The sequence below is a fragment of the Mobula birostris genome, chromosome 5 (genome assembly GCF_030028105.1).
Source record: "Mobula birostris isolate sMobBir1 chromosome 5, sMobBir1.hap1, whole genome shotgun sequence".
In the NCBI taxonomy this organism is placed as follows: Eukaryota; Metazoa; Chordata; class Chondrichthyes; order Myliobatiformes; family Myliobatidae; genus Mobula; species Mobula birostris.
In genome coordinates, this window is record NC_092374.1 from 60,731,885 (window position 1) to 60,755,312 (window position 23,428).

A 23,428-nucleotide genomic window follows, 5' to 3' on the forward strand; every position below is an offset into this window, starting at 1 on the left:
ACAGGGCCAGTGACCTGGGTTCAGTCCTGACCTCCTGTGCTGCCTATGACGAGTTTGCACCTTTCCCCTCGGACCATGTAGGTTTCCTCGGGGTGCTCCAGTTTCCTCCCTCATCACAAAGACTTGCGGGGTGGTAGTTTAATTAGCCACTCTGAATTTCCCCAAACTTGTAGAAGACTTATAGAATCTGTTGAGAGTTGAAGGGAAATGTCGGGAGAATTTAAAAATAAGGGTTTAGTATGATTGAGTGCTTGATGGTTAGCATGGATTTAGTGGGCTGAAGGGTGGATATCTCTATATCTTCAAAGTAAATCCATCAGGTTCTTCACATCAATGAGAGAGCAGATGAGTCCTGGATTTAATGTCTCTGCTGAAAGGTGGTACCTCCTACAGCATTGCCTTGACTTGGACTCTGTTTGAATGCTACCGAAATACAGTCTCTGGTGTGGGGCATGGACGAATAGCCCTCCTAGAGCTGAGTCAAGAACAGTCGGCATTCTGCCCACTGAACCATCATAAACTGAAACAAGTTGGCTTGTTTAGCAGCTCTGTTAGTGGAATTTGCATGTTCGAACACCATCCTGGAACCTGCTCATTAAGCCAAGGTCATGTCCCTAAAACATGTATGCAATGTTCCCCTGAGGCTAGCTTCTTCACTCAGATTCATTTGGAAGTGGAATAACTGGGCAATTCCCTCTCTGTTCTTTGGGCAATGTACTGTAGATGGTGTAGATATAATCATTTACCTGCACCGATTCAGTGCTTCACAGAAAGGTGCAGATAGCCGGGTAAAAGATACTTGGCAATGTTACAAATAGAAAATGCTGGACATACTCAGCTAAGTCAGAGATGATGCAGTTCCTCCAGCTGTCCATTCCATATACAGCTGAGTAAGAAACAAGTCAAAAGTTCGGAAAGGTTGAAAGTCCTGAACTGCTGATAGAATGTCCCGATGCACTGGTAGTATAAAACTATCAAGGAGTCTGGCCAGTTCACAGAGGAGAGGAGAGGAGCAATGTTTTTCAGAGTGCTGATAGTGATGGGAGTGGAGTAACATGCACTATGCCTGGCACTAGATGAACTGAAGCGCACAGTTCCACGAGAGCTCTGAGGGCATCTTGACATTAAGCCTTAAGGCTTTGAAGGAGCTTCCTTCTCTGTTTCAGATCAATTACCACTTGACATTTTAATAGTCATGTAGCTATACTCAATGAGTTATAGTCTAATGATCACAAACAAAAAAGCAGTGATATCATCGGACAAAGTCAGCATGGATTTGTGAGAGGAAAATCATGTCTGACAAATCTCATAGAATTTTTTGAGGATGTAACTAGTAGAGTGGATAGGGGAGAACCAGTGGATGTGGTATATTTGGATTTTCAAAAGGCTTTTGACAAGGTCCCACACAGGAGATTAGTGTGCAAACTTAAAGCACACGGTATTGGGGGTAAGGTATTGATGTGGATAGGGAATTGGTTGGCAGACAAGAAGCAAAGAGTGGGAATAAACGGGACCTTTTCAGAATGGCAGGCAGTGGCTAGTGGGGTACCACAAGGCTCAGTGCTGGGACCCCAGTTGTTTACAATATATATTAATGACTTGGATGAGGGAATTAAATGCAGCATCTCCAAGTTTGCGGATGACACGAAGCTGGGCGGCAGTGTTAGCTGTGAGGAGGATGCTAAGAGGATGCCGGGTGACTTGGATAGGTTAGGTGAGTGGGCAAATTCATGGCAGATGCAATTTAATGTGGATAAATGTGAAGTTAACCACTTTGGTGGCAAAAACAGGAAAACAGATTATTATCTGAATGGTGGCTGATTAGGAAAAGGGGAGGTGCAACGAGACCTGGATGTCATTATACACCAGTCATTGAAAGTGGGCATGCTGGTACAACAGGCGGTGAAAAAGGCAAATGGTATGCTGGCGTTTATAGCAAAAGGATTCGAGTACAGGAGCAGGGAGGTACTACTGCAGTTGTACAAGGCCTTGGTGAGACCACACCTGGAGCATTGTGTGCAGTTTTGGTCCCCTAATCTGAGGAAAGACAACCTTGCCATAGAGGGAGTACAAAGAAGGTTCACCAGATTGATTCCTGGGATGGCAGGACTTTCATATGATGAAAGACTGGATGCACTAGGCTTATACTCATTGGAATTTAGAAGATTGAGGGGGGGTCTGATTAAAATGTATAAAATCCTAAAGGGATTGGACAGGCTAGATGCGGGAAGATTGTTCCCGATGTTGGGGAAGTCCAGAACAAGGGGTCACAGTTTGAGGATGAAGGGGAAGCCTTTTAGGACCGAGATTAGGAAAAACTTCTTCACACAGAGAGTGGTGAATCTGTGGAATTCTCTGCCACAGGAAACAGTTGAGGCCAGTTCATTGGCTATATTTAAGAGGGAGTTAGATATGGCCCTTGTGGCTAAAGGGATCAGGGGGTATGGAGGGAAGGCTGGTACAGGGTTCTGAGTTGGATGATCAGCCATGATCATACTGAATGGCGGTGCAGGCTCGAAGGGCCGAATGGCCTACTCCTGCACCTATTATCTATGTTTCTATGTAAACAAGAGAAAATCTGCAGATGCTGGAAATCCCTCCAGCATTTTGCGTGCATTACAATAGTTTAATGATTATTAAAATCCAGTACATTTCTGTTGGTATCTGATAAGAGTTAGGCAAACTTTCAGAGGTTGCTTTTTTCTTGGTAAATGATAAGAGTACCTGGATTAAAAATAATGAAATTCGGTCACACAGTACTGGTAAAACATGTTCAGCCCAAATGTGAATTTGGCAAGTTTATTCAGTCTGTTCATTACATTATTTCAAACTGAGTGGATGACTTCTGTTGATCACAGCAGCTTGGTTCTGTCATTTGGTATCTCTGCATAGGGGGTAGTCTGTGAGGCTTTTATTTATTTTTATTTTTGTTTATTTAGAGATACAGCATGGAATAGGCCCCTCAAGCCCTTCAATTCGCACAGCCCATCCCCCAAAATCCCTAATTTAACCCTAACCTGATCACAAGACAATTTACAATGATGGGAGGCATTGATCATGTGGATAGCCAGAGGCTTTTCCCCAGGGCTGAAATGGCTAACACGAGGGGGCATAGCTTTAAGGTGCTTGGAAGCAGGTATAAGGGGGACGTCAGAGGTAAGTTTTTTGACATCGACAGAGGTGGGTGCGTGAAATACACTGCCAGCAAAGATGGTAGAGGCGGATACAATAGGGTCTTTTAAGAGACTCTTAGATAGGTAGATGGAGTTTAGGAAAATAGAAGGCTGTGCGGTAGGGGAACTCTAGGCAGTTTCTAGAGTAGGTTACATCAGCGGTCCCCAACCACCGGGCCACAAAGCATGTGCTACCGGGCCGCGAGGAAACGACATGATTTGGCGATAGGAGTCAGCTGCACCTTTCCTCATTCCCTGTCACGCCCACTGTTGAGCTTGAACGCACGCGAGGTCATTACCCGCGCATCATCCATGTCAGCGCGGGAAGGAGATCAACTCCTCCAGCTTGCAAATGATGGCGGGCTGAAAAGTATGTTTCACATAATATCTCTGCCGGCATTCTGGATCAAAGTCAAGGCTAAATATCCTGAGGTAGCCACGAAAGCACTGAAAACGTTGCTTCCATTTCCAACATCATATCTCTGCAATAAATGCAACGAAAACTAAATTGCGGAATAGACTGGACATAAGGAACCCCCTTTGAGTATCGCTGTCTCCCATCACCCTTCGATGGGACCGTCTTGTTGCAGAACAAGCCCAGGGCTCCCACTGGTTCAGCGATATTGGTGTGTTTCAATGATTTTATATGTTTATATAGGGAAAATATGCGCTGTGTGTTTTATATCCAAATGTTACTTAAAATGTTATGATGCTATTAATTTATAAGTGACTCATATAACCATATAACAATTACGGCATGGAAACAGGCCATCTCTGCCCTTCTAGTCCATGCCGAACGCTACTCTCACCTAGTCCCACCAAACTGCACTCAGCCCATAACCCTCCATTCCTTTCCTGTCCATATACCTATCCAATTTTTCTTTAAATTATAATATCGAACCTGCCTCTACTACTTACTTCAAGCTCCCCTGTCCTCCCCTGATAATTGACTTATCACTATATTCATGCGAGGAAAATATGCGCTGTGTGTTTAATATTATATTTGTTAGATAAACCCTTTTAGAAACAAAATTGAGTGTATTAGCCACTTATCACCTATATTCCGGTCGTGATTAACACCCCACCCCCCGAACAGAATCGCCAAAAAACAATTTGTAGAAAAAAATCGGTACGTACACGCATGCGCAAGTCACGCATGCGCACTGGTGCTCGCGCAAGGCTTCATGGTCATTGTAGTCTTTCTAGGGGTAAACGCAACATATTTGACTGCTACTCCTGTCCGTTGACAGCACTACCCCGCCCCCCCGGGGTCAGCCCGTTCGCAAGAATATTGTCAATATTAAACCAGTCCACAGTGCAAAAAAGGTTGGGGACCCCTAGGTTACATGGTTGGCACAACATTGTTGGCGGAAAGGCCTGTAATGTGCTGTAGATTTTTATCTTTCTATGACTGATTAACTAAATCAGCATGTCTTTGGACTGTGGAAGGAAACTGGAAGACCCAGGGGAAACCCACACATTCCACAGGGAGGATGTACAAAGACTCCTTACAGAGGATGCTGTAATTGGACTCTGAACTCCAATGCCTTGAGTTGTAATAGCTTTGTGCTAATTGCTATGCTACTGTGGCGCTCTAATTTTATAGTCGTGTTTGTGTTAAATAGTAGCTCAGAAGCAGAATATATGTTTTTCTGATTAAACTACAATTGAACTGGGACCATACACAAAATGCTGGAGGAACTCCGCAGGCCAGGCAGCATCTATGGGAAAAAAGTACAGTCGATATTTCAGGCCAAGACTCTTCGGCAAGACCGATGCACTGTTAGCATCACAATATAACTCCACTTTTTCAATGTAAGTTGCCCAGTCTTCAATGCCACTGTCAAATGCTGTAATGGTTCCAATCATCGCCACCTTTGTTATGTTACTTTAGCCTAGTTTTCCCCTTGTTTTCTTTTTGACTCGTGTCCCTTTTGCTAGCGCAATGAGCTCACTCCATATAGATGCGTGTGTCGTTCCTTTTCATCTCCCTTCCCTCTCTTCTCCAAGTGTCATTATCAACTAAAACGCGGTGTTCCGATAAGATGTAGGTTCATAATTCTCATCGCCAATTTGTTGTGTGTGTGGCCTGTTTACACAACAATGTTATTAATAAAAATGCTGGAGACAGGAGCTAAGTTTCATGGATCTCTTCTGGCAGAATCCAAGCTCAGCACACACATACAGATCAATATGAGCCTAATAGCACATGCTCAATACGCGCCTATGCAATGACGTGTTACCAAAGCATAAAGTAGTCCCTTATTATAATGTAGGCTATACAGTACAATTTTGATGTTACTTGGTATTATTATGGAGTGCAGGAAATGGGTTTCCAGTGAGGGTGAAGGGAATGAAGCAACTTTTCTAAGGAAATTCTGAACCATCAGGATTTCTGAATCATTTGGTAGCAGAGTGCTAGACTTTTATAGGGTGATGCTGGGGCTGATGAGGTGATTCCTCTGTTTTGCAGAGCTTTCTGATTGATAGATGAATGAAATAACTTAGAGTGAGAAAACAAAGGGACATGTTAAAGCTGTGAAATACGGGTTAGAGCAGTTGCTGAGGCCAACATTCCCTCTAATCTTTTTTTACAGCTGTGCAGACCAACCATTGCTCTGTGCAGGAACTTTTTACATGGCCTGAAAACTGAACAGCACTTTAATGTTTTTTTTTGGCAATATACACATCAAACAATCACAAACCACAACTCACAACACAAGCAAACTATGTCAGGCAGTTGAAACAACTGAGAGGCACAATGACAAAAGTAACACGTTTTGACTAGATGGTGTTGGTGTTCAGCAGGTTGGCGGTTTATTAGCAATGAGCTACCAACTTCCATTCTGTGTTTACTGTTACAGTTTGTAACAGTGTTATAACGAAGCACTGACAATGTAAATACATTGAAGCTCTAAAACGTTTCAAAGTAAATGTGGTACAATTATTGTTCAGAACTTTTATAGATTATATTAAATAGCACATAATTAATATTAACATAGATCTTAAAATTATATCAGCATAGTTTCAAAATTATATTAACATTATATAGAAGAAAATTCCAGCTGCATGGCAACAAAGGCTATGTGCATGGGAGCATTTCAGTTACAGTGCAGCTTAGAGAGAGCAGTGGCTGAGACTCAAAACCAAAAGGAGAATGTTGAAGATGTCCAGCAGCATCTGTGGAGAGAGGAAAACTGACATAACTTTGCAGATGGATAATCTTACAAGCAGAGAAAGCTAACTATCTGAATTTGTTGAGCTCACCATTAAGCCCAATGGCTGCAAAGGTGTGCAGGTAGAAGGTGAATTGTTGTCTCTTAAGCTTACCTTGGGCCTTACTACAACCATTCATGAGGGCACAGACAGCTAGATCTAAGTGGGAGTGGGATAGGAAATTGAAGTGACAGGCAACAGAAAGGTCATGAACTCTGAAGCCCAATTGGATTAGTTGCATCCCTGAGGGGAGCTTGAAGCTCTGGACGAGTGGAGGAGATGAAGTAAAAGAGAAGATGCTGCAACTCTCACATCAGTATAGGAAAATATTAAGAGATAGAATGTAGTTCATGGTGATAGGAGAGTGGGAAAGGGAGTCATTATGGGAACGTTGACATTGAAATTGTGAAATGGAGCAGAGGGGAAGGTGTATCTGGAGGTGGAACCTCATTGAAGCTGGTGGAAAATATACAGGATTACTTATTGACTGTCAAACCCAGGGGAATGGAAGATGAAGGCTAGAGATTTCTATCCTTGATCTGTCCAGCGGGGAGGGTGTAGAAGAATACTCAATGTACAGTTTATGTTATGTAAGTCAAAGCAATGTGTGATGCAGGCATTGAATTTTTATTATTCCTCACAGATTTGTTGCTGAGTTGGCCAAACGGAAGGTAAGGTAGACTCGCCTTTCTTTGGTTCACCCTTCCTTTTGTTTCTTTTTGTACTATCTGGCCTCAAAGACATGACCTTCAGCCTTACCAGTAGCAACACACTGTGCACACAAGGAAGCTTCATCCAAACTTTAACTGGCACCTTGAATATCCTGGCTCAACCTTGTCTCAGATTTGGATTCCATCTGAGAAAGCCCCTATGTTTCTCCCCGTACTATTCCTCACACCATCCTGACTTGGAAATATATCTCCATTTCTTTCCCGTCACTACATGAAAATCCTGGATCTCTCTCCCAAGTAGTCTTGTGGGTGTACACAGATCTCAAGGACTGTAGCAGTTGAAGGAAGCAGCTCACTCCTACCATCTTAATGAGGACAATTTGGGAGGGCACACACTCCTTGAATGAATATAAAAAGAGCCTGCTGAAACTCCTCTGCTCTCTATGTATATCTACATCTATGATTCTGCTAGCTATGGTTCTCTCTTTCCAAGTTCAAATGAAATGTCCCGGACCTGAAGGCCACAAGATATAGGAGCAGAATTAGGCCATATTCCCCTTACCAATCAAGAACCTATCAATCTTTGCCTGAAATATACATAATGACGTGGCCTCCACAGCCCTGAGTGGCAATGAATTCCACAGATTCACTATCCTCTGGCTGAAGAAATTCCTCGTCACCTTATTTCTAAAGAGATACTCCCTTTATTCTGAGGCTGTGTCCTCAGATCCCAGACTCTCTTACAAATGGAAACATCCTCTTCATGCCCATTTAATTCAGGCCTTTTGGCATTCAGAAGATTTTGAGCAGATTCCCCCTGATCTTTCTGAACTCCAAGTACAGTTCCAGAGCCATGAAGTTATCCTCATACATTAAGCCTTTCATTTCCTCGATCATTCTGGTGAACCTCCTTTGCACCCTCTCCAAGTCCAGCACATCTCTTTTGAGATACAGAGCCTAAAACTGCTCACAATATCCCAAATGTAGTCCAACCAGTGCCTTATTATGCCTCTGCATTAGCTGTGCTTAACTTCAGCAATTAACTGGTTCTTCTTTCACAGTCACTACGTGATCATCTGAGTATTTGCAACCTTTAAAATATTTACATTTGCATTTATAAAGCATCTGTATTATAGGAAATCCTGTAATAATTTTAATTTCCAGAATAACTCGTGCTGTAGGTGCTGGATTGTATAATAGAAACAATAAAGTAGAAAGGGACTCTGATACCCACTTTGGAGAAAGGAACAGGAACAGTTTCACGTTATTGAGTTTTCATCAGATTTTATGGAGGGGTTGGCTATTTATTAAGATTAAGATGCAAAGAAATGTCTTCACTCAGAGTTGGGACTATAATGGTGGTTCAGGAGGGAACATAGGGTTGTACAGCAAGAAAATGGGCCCTTTGGCCCAAATGATCTATGCAAACATGATGCCCACTTTCTAGTTCCGTTTGCCTACGTTTGGCCCATTTTCCTCTAAAGATTTCCTATCCAAGTACCTGCCTAAGCAACACACACAAGATGCTGGAGAAACTCACCAGGCCAGGCAGCATCTATGGAAAGGTGTACAGTCAACGTTTTGGGCCAAGACCCTTCAGCAGGACTGGAGAAAAAAAAGATGAGGAACATTTTCTGTGTGTTACTTGGATTTCCAGCATCTGCAGATTTTTTCTTGATCATGTACCTGGCCAACTGTCTTTTTAATGTATTCACCCTAACCACTTCCTCTGGCAGCTCATTTCCTTTATGGACCACCCTCTGGGTGAAAAAATTGCCCCTTGGGTCCCCACTAGATCTCTTCCCTCTCACCTTAAATCTCGGCTGTCTGGTTCTTTATTCCCTAACCCTGGGAAAACAACTCTGTGCATTCACCCTATCTACAGCATGCCCCTCATGAACTTATATACCTCTACAAGGTCACCCTTCAGTCTCCTATGCTCCAGTGACTGAAGTTCCAAACGGCCCAGCCTCTCTCTGTAACTCTGTACCCTGAGCTCCAACAACATCTTGTAAATGTTTTCTATGCTGTTTCCAGTTTAAGGTTATTTTCCCTTCAGAGGATGGTCAAAACTGAACACAATGTTCAAAATATGGGCTCAGCAGCATCTTGTGCAATTGCAGCATAATATCCCCAATTCGATACCTGACTGATAAAGACTAGTATGCCAAAAGCCTTCCTCACGATCCTTTCTGTTTCTCTGGGAACATTTCCAATTACTGTAAGTCCTGTTTTTCTCGCGCCACAGATGTTGCCTGCCCTCTTGATTATAACCAAACCATTGTAATGTTGGGACAGATTCCAGTGGATCTGCCCACTGCTCTCCTTCTGGATTCCACTGGCCACAGGTGCAGAGTCCTCTTCATTTGACTGATAATTCCTGACCCCGATTTGGCAAAAGTAATAATTCTTTTTTAAGTTTTGCTAACTACTTACATCAAATATAACTGTTTTTGATCAGTCTGAATATCCTCTTGTAGAGATGATGACTCTACATTCCTACCTTTAAGAGGAGATGACATACACTCCCACCAGTCTATCCTCTGGTCAAAAGAGGGGGTGGTACAATGGCTGAGGCCTCATCACCTGGGGCCTACCAATGACTGATTGGTGCTTCCTGGGTACCAAAGGCCAAAGGTGAACATTGACCACAGCAGGCAACTCCTTTCTGTGTGGGTCTAGTATTCAAATTAATTTAGCTCACTGTAATATATTTAATGCTTGTGAAGCTTCTCTAGTACACTGAAAGGGGTACCAACTCTGAGTGGGCAAGGGCTTTACTGATTACTTCAGCTATTTGTACAAGCATGACCACAGCTCTGGGCTGCCTGTCTCTTTAATTATCTGACCTATCACCTCTCTGTTCTTGATTCCATGCTCTTCAATGTGAGATCAAGGAACTGCACCCTTTCTTTCTATTGGTTATTTGGAGTTCAGACTGGCGCAGCACAGTGATGTGACTAGCTTACTCACAGCTTCAGAAACCCTGGTTTGCACCTGACCTCAGGTGCTGCCTATGATGAGTTTTCACGTTCTCCCTATCACCAAGTGAGCTTTCCCAGGAGCTCCAGTTTCCTCTCACATCTCAATGATGTGGGATGTTAGGTAAATTGGACAAAGTAAATTGCCCCTAAAGTCTTGGTGAGCGATAGAATCTAGGGGTGGGGGTGGGGGCTGGGGGGTGTGGGAGATGATGTGAACTTGGGCACAGTAAAATGGGATTGGTGTCAATGTGTACTTGATGGTCAGTGCAGACTTAATGGGTCAAAGGGACTGATTCTGTGAAGAGACTGGTAACTCCCTTCAGTTACTACTCTCTGTTATCTTGCTCAACCATCACTGCTGTCATTCACTCTCTCCTGTCTTTGATCCAAGCACAGAACTTTGCCAAGTTTCTTGCCTCTGCACTTGACTAAAAGCTACCACAGTTCCATATCAGTCTGTGTTTTTCTCTTGTCACAAATGTTGCCTGCCCTCTTGATTATATCCGGCATTTTCTATTTTTATGTTAATTCAAAGACAGCAATAATTTTAGACTTTATAGTTTGATGGTAGTGTGTAACTAGTGGTATTTACTGATTTATTTTCTGTTTTAGTATCCTCTGGTGAGACCTATTGTGACCCCTCGATTTGCGCTGTCTTGCTCTTCTGAGTTATTGAAACAAATAGGGACATTTGCAAATGCCAATAACTTGAACATTCAGGTACAGCATATAATGCACCCCGAACCCTATTCCTGCCAATGTTCTCTGCTAGTACTTGTACAGTTGTGCACTATTGCTTCTGTCCACACTAACAGGCTGCTTTTCCAATTTTAACCACTCATTGCATTTTCTTCTGCTAATTCTGGTGCTTCTGGCCATCTTTAAGCCTGTACCATCTGGTCATCAGCCCTTCAGTCTTTGGTCTTTGTTGCTGTCCCTCTTCATTTACTTTATCCTTGACTCTGTGACTTTATATTAGTCAAGATACAATATTCAGCAGCAATTTCTATTAATACCAATTTCATATTTGCTGATTATTATGTCTTAAAATACAAATAATTTTTCCAGATAAACTTGGCATGCTCTTCAGATTTTGTTCTGCTGCTCTGTCATATGAAGACAACAAAGATGGGATCAGTTTGTTCTCTCTGCCCTGCATCATGGTCCACTGTTTCCTGTGGTTACCTGGGCCAGATTGAGAGGACCTGTTTTATTATGTTACTTCAAAGGTATTCGCTTATTCATTATGTGCCATGTCGTATGACGTGGATGATCGTGGTCTTTCCATGGTATGATTGTCCTTGGCAGTCAAAGATATGACATTATTAATAAAAGTTTCTGTGCAAACACTGCCGGAAATGATGCACCAATCTGTCTGGTCCTTCATACTCTGGAACCCTGCAGCACACCCCTTGAGCTGGCTGGTACCACTGTAGTGCAAAGGCTTTGCCTCAAAGTGCCCCTAATGGGCGGAGCTGACAGAGCAGCTTTGGCCTTCTGTTGTTGCCTTTTACAATTTTTATATGTCTGACATTTTGACACACAAAAACTATTACAATTGCCGTTCTTGTTTTAAGCATTTAGAAATAGTTACAGACGTTTAAAAAACAGCTAAATATTTTTAAAAGTTTAATTAAGTTCTCCATAACCTCTTCAATCCATACCCTAGAATTCCCACGAAGACTCAGTGAGTCTGGGTTCTGCCACTAGGGTCCATCTGGAGACGGGGTGGGAATTCAGCTGACGGATTTGCTCCGTGAATCCAAAGGTTGGTCCAATAGTTCCATATCTCTTGCACATGTATCAAAGTCCAGCATTTACTGTGGGTTAATTGACTGGATCCCGAAGGCTCTGATCAGAACTGCCAGTCACAGCCAGCATGGTTCAACCTATTAGAAATAAAGTCAAGAGCTCTTTACCTTTGAGACATTACGTGATTCTAGCCTCACCTCATCTGTTGCTGAAACCTTCATCCTTACTCTTTGCTACCTATAAACATAACCTTCCAACCTGCTCTTGATTGGTTTCCTTTATTCTACTCTCCATAGACTTGTAGTTGCCTGAAACGTGTTTTCTTTCATAAACAGAGTCATATCAGTGAGACTCAGCCTGAGATTAATGCTGTGAACAAACTATTTCCAAACTGCAAGAATTATTCCGAAGTTTATGATGTCCACGGCCTTCTGAATGATAAGGTAAGTACTTCTTGCAGATTAAAGAATCTAACCTCCCAACCTTCCACTGCCATCCACTTTCAACATATATCTGTGGTCCTTGTTTCCAGCCCAAGTTTCCCAAGATAAGAAGCTGGAAGCAGGGCTGCTAGTTGGAGTGTTCCTGGGCATTGTTGCTAATTATATATCAGTTGCACACAGAGCATGATGTTCATGTTGCAATTTCAGAAGGTAGCAGATTCATGCACCTATCCAGAATCGTTGTCCAGCTGCAGTACTGAGAGAGTGTTAGATTGTTGGAGGTACCCTTCTTCCCTAATTCCCTAAAAGCCCTTCCTCGGGTGTGTGTATTGATCCACAATGTTATTTTGCAAAGAAGTGGGGAATTTTTTCATGATATCCTAAGACTGATACTTGTCACTCAACCAGGGTCACCAATAGATTTCACAAACAGTCTTCCCCCAGATTTTGCCTCCTTTTTATAGCTCACGCAGAGGGCTGTGATTTCGAGTAGGATGGCTGTCTAATATTATGGAACTAGTGGTGTGAATAGAGGAAAAATTCCTTACCTGTTCTCTATTAGGACAGAGATGTGAAGAAATTTCGTCAGAAAGAGGAAGTTTTTGAAATTCTCTTGCCGTGAGCTGTAGAGGCTTTTTTTAATGAGTATATTGAAGACAGTGATCTGGAATATATTTGACCTAATTGAAAAGTTTAGCAGGAACAAGGGGTCAAATGGCCTACTCCTACATCTACTTGCATTCTTATCGTACACTCCCCCTTTGAGTCTCTGCCTATTTTTCTGGATTTTTCCCACCGTCTGTGTAAGAGTTTTAAAGGAGCCTCTCATCAAGAGCTCATCATCAACTACAATGTCTTTCCAGACTATCATGGCTCATGGAGTCTACCTCTCCGATGAGGAGCTTGAACTCTTCCAGAGGAAAGGAGCTGGCATTGCACACTGTCCCAATTCTAACATATCGTGAGTATCCGAAAAAAAAATGAGTACAACAAGAACTCTTGGTTTAATATTCTGTCGAGATTTGGCTTTAAGGTTGCACGCCAGGAACTTGAACACAGAAGTCCAGACCAGTGATCCCATGCCACACTAAGGGAGTGCTGCTTTGACTTAGGTGCCTTCGTTTCAATGAAGCATCAAGCTGAGGCGCCTCCTGCCTTCCCACGGCACTATTTCAGACAGTGCAGTTAAACTTTATCAAGCAATCAACATTCGTAATGGGGCAGCCCTGTGGCACTCTGGTAGACCTACTGCCTCACAGTTCCAGCAGCCTGGGTTCAATCCTGACTTTGGGTTTTGTCTGTATGGCATCCGCACATTCTCCCAGTCACTCAATGGCAGTCTTCTTAGTACTCTAATTACCTTCCACATCCCAAAGATGTGTGAGCTGGTAGATTAATTGGCCACAGTGAGTTACCCTAAGTGTGTAGATGAGTGGTAAGGCATGGTGCAGGTTAGTGGGAACACAAGGTGAATAGAAAGGGATCAGTGTTGATTTAGGATTCATGGTCAGCATGGATGGCCTATTTCTGTGTTGTGTGAATCTTTAAAAGGAAATCAGATTCTACGGTCATTGAGCTGTGCATGGGATGTGCAATATTTCTAGGAGTGTGGTGGTATTGAAAGTGCCTGGACTGGATGAGGATTGTCAGGTTCTGGTTAATCTCAGGAACTTTGTTTCCTGTCTGGACAATAGCTCTGGCAGATGCTCTTGCTAGGCCCCTTGCTCCCTGCCCTGATGGTTATTTGCTAACCTGATTCCCAAGTCTAGATGTTGATTGATCCCCCAATGGATTCTCAGCTAGGTCCCTGAAGATTCCAAAACATTTTGTCTCTCTTCTAAAGGTATATATTTTAATGTATTGCATGGTACAGCATTGAGGGAGGCCATTCAGCACAGCTTGTTTATACTGATGTTTTCATAAGTCTCTCCATACCCCTCTTTAGTTCAAATTATAACCATGTCATTTATTCCTTGATCTTTCATACATATCTCACTTCTGCATAGATCTGTCTCTGCCTTTAAACTCAGCCATTCACTGGGGGCAAACCTTCCACTCTGGGTAACAAACATTCTGTACTCTGCAGTAAAGAACCTTCCGCACTCTCGGTAACAGACCTTCCACTCTGCGGTAACGAACCTTCCACTCCCTGCGGGAAGGAACGTTCTGCACTCTTGGAAACGAACCTTCCACTCTGCGGTAACGAACGTTCCACACTCTGCAGTAACGAACGTTTCACTCTCTGTGGGAACGAACGTTCCACACTCCTGGAAACGAACCATCCACACTCTCGGTAACGAACATTCCACACTCTGCGGTAACGAATCTTCCACTCTCGGTAACAAATGTTCTGCACTCTCGGTAACGAACCTTCCACTCTTGGTAACGAACGTTTTGCACCCTCGGTAACGAACCTTCCACAGTCTGCAGTAATGAACCTTCCACTCTCACTAACGAACATTCTGCACTCTCGGTAATGAACGTTCCACACTCTGCGGTAACGATCCTTTCACTCTCAGTAACAAACATTCCGCACTCTGCAATACAAGCCTTCCACCCTCGGTAACGAGCATTCCGCACTGTCAGTAACAAATGTTCCACACTCTGCGGTAACGATCCTTTCACTCTCGGTAATGAATGTTCTGCACTCTCGGTAACGAACCTTCCACTTTCAGTAACGAACCTTCCACTCTCTACAGTAACGAGCCTTCCACTCTCAGTAATGAGCATTCCGCACTCTGCAATACAAGCCTTCCCCCCTCGGTAACGAACATTCTGCACTCTCAGTAATGAACCTTCCACAGTCTGTGGTAACGCACTTTCCACTCTCGGTAACGAACATTCCGCACTCTGCAATACAAGCCTTCCACTCTCAGTAACAAACGTTCTGCACTCTTGGTAACGAAACTCCCACAGTCTGCAGTAACGAACCTTCCACTCTCGGTAACGATCCTTCCACAGTCTGTGGTAACGAACCTTCCACTCTCGGTAACGATCCTTCCACTCTCAGTAACGAACCTTCCACAGTCTGCAGTAATGAACCTTCCACTCTCGGTAACGAACCTTCCACAGTCTGCGGTAATGAACCTTCCACTCTCAGTAACGAACCTTCCACTCTCAGTAACGAACGTTCTGCACTCTTGGTAACGAAACTTCCACAGTCTGCGGTAACGAACCTTCCACTCTCAGTAACGATCCTTCCACAGTCTGCGGTAACGAACCTTCCACGGTCTGCGGTAACGAACCTTCCACTCTTGGTAACGAACCTTCCACTCTCGGTAACGAACATTCTGCGCTGTCGGTAATGAACCTTCCGCACTCTGCGGTAATGAACCGGGAAGTTAGTGTAGAAATAGTAGCAGCTCTGACAGAAATATTTCAAATGTCATTAGAAACGGGGATGGTGCCGGAGGATTGGCGTATTGCTCATGTTGTTCCATTGTTTAAAAAGGGTTCTAAGAGTCTACCTAGCAATTATCGGCCTGTGAGTTTGATGTCAGTGGTGGGTAAATTGATGGAAAATATTCTTAGAGATGGTATATATAATTATCCAGATAGACAGGGTCTGATTAGGAACAGTCAACATGGATTTGTGCGTGGAAGGTCATGTTTGACAAATCTTATTGAATTTTTTGAAGAGGTTACTAGGAAAGTTGACGAGGGTAAAGCAGTGGATGTTGTCTATATGGACTTCAGTAAGGCCTTTGACAAGGTTCCACACGGAAGTTTGGTTAGGAAAGTTCAATCGTTAGGTATTAATATTGAAGTAGTAAAATGGATTCAGCAGTGGCTGGATGGGAGACACCAGAGAGTGGTGGTGGGTAACTGTTTGTCAGATTGGAGGCCGGTGACTAGTGGTGTGCCTCAGGGATCTGTAGTGGGTCCAATGTTGTTTTATATGTTTGTCATATATATTAATAATCTGGATGATAGGGTGGTAAATTGGATGAGTAAGTATGCAGATGATACTAAGATAGGTGGAGTTGCAGATAATGAAGTAGGTTTTCAAAGCTTGCAGAGGGATTTAGGCTGGTTAGAAGAGTGGGCTGAAAGATGGCAGATGGAGTTGAATGCTGATAAATGTGAGGTGTTACATTTTGGTAGGACTAATCAAAATAGCACATACATGGTAAATGGTAGGGCATTGAAGAATGCAGCAGAACAGAGGGATCTAGGAATAATGGTGCATAGTTCCCTGAAGGTGGAATCTCATGTGGATAGGGTGGTGAAGAAAGCTTTTGGTATGCTGGCCTTTATAAATCAGAGCACTGAGTATAGGAGTTGGGATGTAATGTTGAAATTGTACAAGGCATTGGTAAGGCCAAATTTGGAGTACTGTGTACAGTTTTAGTCACCGAATTATAGGAAAGATGTCAACAAAATAGAGGAGTATGAGAAGATTTACTTGAATATTACCTGGGTTTCATCACCTAAGTTACAGAGAAAGGTCTTTATTCTTTGGAACGTAGAAGCTTAAGGGGGGACTTGATAGAGGTGTTTAAAATTATGAGGGGGATAGATAGAGTTGATGTGGATAGGCTTTTTCCATTGAGAGTGGGGGAGATTCAAACAAGAGGACATGAGTTGAGAGTTAAAGGGCAAAAGTTTAGGGATAACATGAGGGGGAACTTCTTTACTCAGAGAGTGGTAGCTGTGTGGAACGAGCTTCCACCAGAAGTGGTTGAGGCAGGTTCGATGTTTCGTTTAAAGTTAAATTGGACAACAATATGGACAGGAAAGGAATGGAGGGTTATGGGGTGAGTGCAGGTCGGTGGGACTAGGTGAGAGTAAGAGTTCGGCACGGTCTAGAAGGGCCGAGATGGCCTGTTTCTGTGCTGTAATTGTTATACGGTTATATGGTTATATGGTTATATGGAACCTTCCATTCTTGGTAACAAACCTTCCACTCTCTACGGTAACGAACCTTCTGCTCTCTGCGGTAACAAACCTTCCACTCTGCGGTGACGAACCTCCCGCACTCCGCGGTGACAGACCTCCCGCATTCCGCGGTAACGAACCTTCCACTCTGCGGTATTGCACTTTCTCCCAAATTCCCCATTAGGCTTACTGGTGACTAACTTGGTTTAGCCTTCAGACTGCACGGTAAAACCTGTGTCATGGGTGGAACCTTGGTTCCAGAGGCTGGGGGAGCTGAGAGAGCTATGGAGCAGAGATACGGACATTAATGGAAGATTTACCAGAGAAGTGAGCAATGTTATTATGAAAAACTTGGCACACCACAACTCCATGATTCCAGTGTTAGCAATATCCAGTGGAGCCTGTTAGTGCTGATGGGCAATTGTTAGTTGTACGTGCTTGTTGTTAGAATCTGTGTGAATAACAGACATACTGGGGCATGATTTCTCTCTTTCACCCTCCAGCCTGTGCAGCGGTTTAATGGATGTACGAAGGGCTTTGAATCACAAAGTAAATGTGGGGCTAGGAACAGGTAGGTAAACCATTTTTTTTGTCTCTGGACCAGGTGTGCACCTTTTGTCTTCTTTGTCTTCTTGTCTCTTTAATTCAACAGTCAATAATGCTTCAAAATTGTTTCATTGACTACAAACCGCTTTGGAGCTTTCTGAACAGAACGTGGATGCATCATATTGCGGGTTCCTAGTTGCTGGGATTAAATCCTATAATTCCCTACCCACCAGTCTGGTGGAGTACCTTCACCATGCTGTTCAGAGGAGTGAGAGCAGACTTGCTCGAAACTGAGGATCTTTACAATGAGGATGAAGAGAGGAATTTCCCTCTTGTGGAAGAATCTGGAACCAGACATCAATGTTGAAAAATAAGCAAATGCTTATTTAATCAAATGAGACAAAAGCTAGAGAGAAGCAGAGAAGATTCATGGGTGTGGGACTATCTGCTAACTTGTGCCATTCTGTTGTTTCGCACTGATTGCAGTATGCATCATTGTCATGTATACTGTTTACTCTGTAAGGTTCACCTGAGTAAGGAATTTCAATGTGATCCGAATCTAAATCTGAGTTAAATTAAGTGATAGCTCAGGACATCGGAGAGAAGAGGTGCAGTTTATAGAGTCACTGCCTGACAGTGCAAGAAACCCAGGTTTAATCCTGCACTAGCATGCTGCCTGTGCAGAGTTTGCATGTTCTCCCACGGGTTCACTCCACAACCCAAAGATGTGTGGTTTGGTAGGTCGATGGTCCACTGTAAATTGTCTCAATTGTATATATGAGTGGCAGAATCCAGGCATGATTAATTGGAACCTGAGTGGAGTAAAAGATGAGCTAAATGTGGGATAGATGTAAATAGTTGGCATGGTCAACGAGCAAATGGCCTGTTTCTGTGTTGCACCCCTTGATGACTCTAAACATGACAACTACCCTGCTCTTCCTTGAAAGAGTGCCATGGAATATTTACATCCACCTGACAGAGCAGGTAGGGCCTCAGTCTTAACATCTCATCTGCGTTTGGAGTACCATGGCATAGAATGCTATGGGCCACAAGGGATTGGTAAAGATAGGTTCCAGATGATGGCACAGACGTGGTGGACTAAGGAGGCCACGTCCATGTCCCGTAAATCTTTGACAATACATCTATCAATGCAGAGCTCCCTGATGACCAGGCAAATGCCAGCCAGAATATTATGGCCCATGTCCCTGTCAGGAGATTGGAACCTAGAGTCCTCCAAGTAATGGAAGAACGCAAGAAGTATTGAATTGAATTGACTTTATTACTTACATTCTTCATATACATGAGGAGTAAAACTCTCTTTGTTATGTCTCCATTCAACGTGGTGGTGTCTAAATGAGCAATGTGCAATTTATAGTAATTTATAATAAATGTACAACAGGACAGTCAATATAACATAGGAATTCAGTTGTGCCAGCATGAGTTAAGCAGTCTGATGGCCTGGTGGAAGAAGCCATGCTGGACCCTGTTGGTCCTGGCTTTTAATGCTGGGGTACCATTTCCCGGATAGTAGCAGCTGGAACAATTTGTGGTTGGGGTGACTTGGGTCCCCAGGAAAGGGAGATGAGCTCAAGGCATGGATCAACACTTGGAATTATGATTTTGTAGCCAGTTGTGAGACTTGCAACTCAGTATTCTGGGATTCCGGTGTTTTAGACGTGACAGAGCGGGAGAGATCAAAAAAGGAAGGGTGGCACTACTAGTCAGTGAAAATGTCATGGTAGTCCTTAGATTGTACATGTAGAGCTCTTCTAGTGAGGCTTTATGGGTGAAACTAAGGAATAAGAAAGGTATGACCACATTAATGGGGCTATATTATAGACCACCCAACAGTCGCCGGCTTTAGAGGAACAAATTTGTAGATAGATTGCAGATTGTTGCAAGAAACAAAAAGTTGTGACAGTAGGTCATTTTAACTTTCTACATACTGACTGGAAGTCCCATACTGTAAAAGGACTAGATGGAATAAAGTTTGTCAAATGTGTTTGTGGAAGTTTCTTAAGCAGTACATAGAAGCCCCAATGAACAAATGTGCAATACTTGATTTCCTGTTAGGAAACGAGACAGGGCAGGAGACAGTAGTTTGTGTAGGAGGACACTTTCTATCCAATGATTATAATACTATTAGTGTCAAGGTAACTATGGAAAAGGATAGGTCTGGTCCTCGGGTTGAGATTCTAAATTAGAGAAAGGCCAATTTTGATGGTATCGGAAAGGATGTGGCAAGTGTGGATTGGGACAGGCTGTTTTCTGGCAAAGGTGTACTTGGTAAGTGGGAGGCCTTCAAAAGTGAAATTTTGGAAGTACAAAGCTTGTATGTGCCCATCAGAATAAAAGGCACATTCATTTTGACATTTATTCTAAAAGGATAACAGGTTTAGGGAACTGTGGTTTTCAAGAGATATTCAGGCCCTGGTTAAAAAATAAAATGAGGTGCCTAACAAGTAGGAACAAATGAGATGCTATGGAGTATAAGAAATGCTAGAGGACATTTAAGAAAGAAACCGGGAGGGCTAAAAGAAGCATGAGGTTGCCCTAGCAGACAAGGTGAAGGAGAATCCTAAGGGATATGTTAAGAGCAAAAGGTTTGGAAGGGACAAAATTGGTCCTCTGGAAGATCAGAATGCTAATCTATGCGTGGAGACAAAAGAGATGGGGGAGATCTTAAACTGATTTTTCACATCTGTATTTACTCAGGAGACAGATACAGAGTCTATAGAAGTGAGCTCATGGAACTGATACAGATTAGAGGAGGAGTTATTTACTGTCCTGAGGCAAATTAGGGTGAATAAATCCTTGGGGCATAGCAAGGTGTTCCTTTGGAACCTGTGGAGGCAAGTGAAGAAATTGCATGGGTCCTAGCAGAGATATTTAAATCACCCTTAGCAACAAGTGAGTTTCCAGAGGATTGAAGGATGGCTAATGTTGTTCCACTGTTTAAGAAAGGCTCGAAGAATAAACCAGGAAATGATAAGCCAGTGAGCCAAGCATCAATAATGGGAAAGTTATAGGAAAGTATTCCAAGAGACCAGATACCCGAGTATATGGATAGGCGGGTACTGATTAGAGATGGTCAGCATGACTTTGTGCATGGTAGGTTGTATCTAACCAATCTTATAGAGATTTGCAAGGAAGTTACAGTAATGTTGCTGAAGACAAAGCAGTGGAAGTTGTCTACGTTGACTTCAGCAAGGCATTTGACAAGGACCCACATGGGAGGTTGGTCAAGAAGGTTAAGTCACTTGGTATTCTAGATGAGGTAGTAAATTGGATTGGACATAGGCTTCGTGGGAGAAGCCAGAGAGTGGTAGTAGATGGTTGCCTCTCTGACTGGAGACCTGGGCTTGTGGAGTGCCTCAGGAATTGATGCTGGGTCGTTTGTTGTTTGGCATCTATATCAATGATCTGGATGATAACGTGCTAAACTGGATCAGCAAATTTGCGGATGACACCAAGATTAGGGGTGATTTGGACAGTGAGGAAGACTAACAAAACTTGCAGCGTGATCTGGACATGCTGGGAAAATGGGCTGAAAAATGGCAGATAGAATTTAATGCAGACAAGTGTGAGGTGTTGCACTTTGGGAGGACAAACCAGGGTAGGTCTTACACAGTGAGCAGTAGGGCACCGAGGAGTGCGGTAGAACAAAGGGGTCTGATAATACAGGTTCATAATTCATTGAAAGTGGTGTCAGAGGTAGATAGGATTGTAAAGAAAACTTTTGGCACATTGGCCTTCATAAATCAAAATATAGAGTACAGGAGTTGGGATGTTATGTTGAAGTTTTATAAGTGGTTAGTGAGGCCTAATTTGGAGTATTGTGTGCAGTTTTGGTCATCTACCTATAGGAAAGATATAAATAAATTTGAAAAAGTACAGAGAAAATTTACAAGGATGTTGCCAGATCTGGAGGACCTGACTTATAAGGAAAGATTGAATAGGTTTGAACTTTATTCCCTAGAACGTAGAAGATTATGAGGGGGATAGATAGGGTAATTGCAAGCAGGCTTTTTTCACTGAGGTTGTTTGAGAGTATAACTAGAGGTCATGGGGTTAAGGGTGAAAGGTGAAAAGTTTAAGCAAAGCATGAGAGGAAATGTTTTCACTTAGAAGGTGGTGTGAGTGTGGACAAGCTGTCAGCATAAGTGATGGATGCAATTTTGAGTTCAGTATTAAAGAGAAGTTTGAATAGATACATGGATAGAATGGGAATGGAGGGCCTTGGTCTGGGCGCAGGTTGATAGGACTAGGCAGTTTAAATGGTTTGGCATGGATGAGATGGGCCAAAGGACTTGTTTCTATGCTGTCATTTTCTGTGACTCTATGGCTCTAAATTAGAAACTAATGTACTAGACCATGACTATTGGAATACATATTTCCAAACTTTCTGTGTGTAATGCTAGCAAAAGATCATAAGCATGTAGGGAAATGAGCTGAAGACACTAAGGTGAGAATTTCATGGGTATCAGCAGGGAAGGTCCTAAAGATGACTCAGCCCTTGTGCACTGCTGAAGGTCAGGTGCACATAATCTAATATCCCCCACCATCAGAAGCACAAGCTTCTATCAGCAGTGATGGAGCAGGTAAGTGCAGTGGACCACCAAAGGACAGAGATGGGCTCACTCAGGAGAGTCCTGGTTGGAACCTACACCAGCAACAGGTAATACAATTCCATATATCATCTCTACCCTCTGTAATGTCTCTTGTGGTTTATGGTGTTGGCTCGTTCACAAGGAGAAAATCAGCAGAACCACTTTGTTCTTACCTGATCTTCTTAGTCTGCAGTTCAAAGGTATCTCCTTGACAACTATTCACCTTTCAGCTACTTTTCTGATGTGCAATGCTGAAATGATACGAAACTCTGTTTTAGATGTTTCAGGTGGTTACTCGCCTTCAATACTTGATGCTGTACGGAGAGCCATTGATACGTCCAAGATTCTGAGTTTAACCTCTCCAGATTATGAGGAGCTTTCGTATAGGGAAGCATTCAAACTTGCAACGCTTGGTGGCAGTAAAGGTGAGAAACTGTGTACAATCCCCATTTTGTAATTTGACTAAAATTATAATGAGATTTAGAAACATAGAAACATAGAAAATAGGTGCAGGAGTAGGCCATTCGGCCCTGCACCGCCATTTATTATGATCATGGCTGATCATCCAGCTCAGAACCCTGTACCAGCCTTCCCTCCATACCCCCTGACCCCCGTAGCCACAAGGGCCATATCTAACTCCCTCTTAAATATAGCCAATGAACTGGCCTCAACTGTTTCCTGTGGCAGAGAATTCCACAGATTCACCACTCTCTGTGTGAAGAAGTTTTTCCTCATCTCGGTCCTAAAAGGCTTCCCCTCTATCCTCAAACTGTGGCCCCTCGTTCTGGACTTCCCCAACATCGGGAACAATCTTCCTGCATCTAGCCTGTCCAATCCCTTTAGGATCTTATACGTTTCAATCAGATCCCCCCTCAATCTTCTAAATTCCAACGAGTACAAGCCCAGTTCATCCAGTCTTTCTTCATATGAAAGTCCTACCATCCCAGGAATCAATCTGGTGAACTTTCTTTGTACTCCCTCTATGGCAAGGTTGTCTTTCCTCAGATTAGGGGACCAAAACTGCACACAATACTCCAGGTGTGGTCTCACCAAGGCCTTGTACAACTGCAGTAGTACCTCCCTGCTGCTGTACTCGAATCCTCTCGCTATGAATGCCAGCATACCATTCACCTTTTTCACCGCCTGCTGTACCTG

At 43.1% G+C, this 23,428-nt stretch overlaps 1 protein-coding gene across 1 annotated transcript in view; it reads left to right on the forward strand.

Moving 5' to 3' along the window:
* Window positions 1-23,428, forward strand: part of LOC140197723 (guanine deaminase-like) — a 75,517-nt gene that overhangs the window by 24,274 nt on the left and 27,815 nt on the right. The window contains exons 6-11 of the mRNA XM_072258111.1: window positions 7,033-7,060; window positions 10,657-10,764; window positions 12,132-12,239; window positions 13,103-13,200; window positions 17,621-17,688; window positions 22,552-22,698. Coding sequence (XP_072114212.1) covers window positions 7,033-7,060; window positions 10,657-10,764; window positions 12,132-12,239; window positions 13,103-13,200; window positions 17,621-17,688; window positions 22,552-22,698 — 557 coding nt within the window. The remainder of the gene's footprint in view (window positions 1-7,032; window positions 7,061-10,656; window positions 10,765-12,131; window positions 12,240-13,102; window positions 13,201-17,620; window positions 17,689-22,551; window positions 22,699-23,428) is intronic.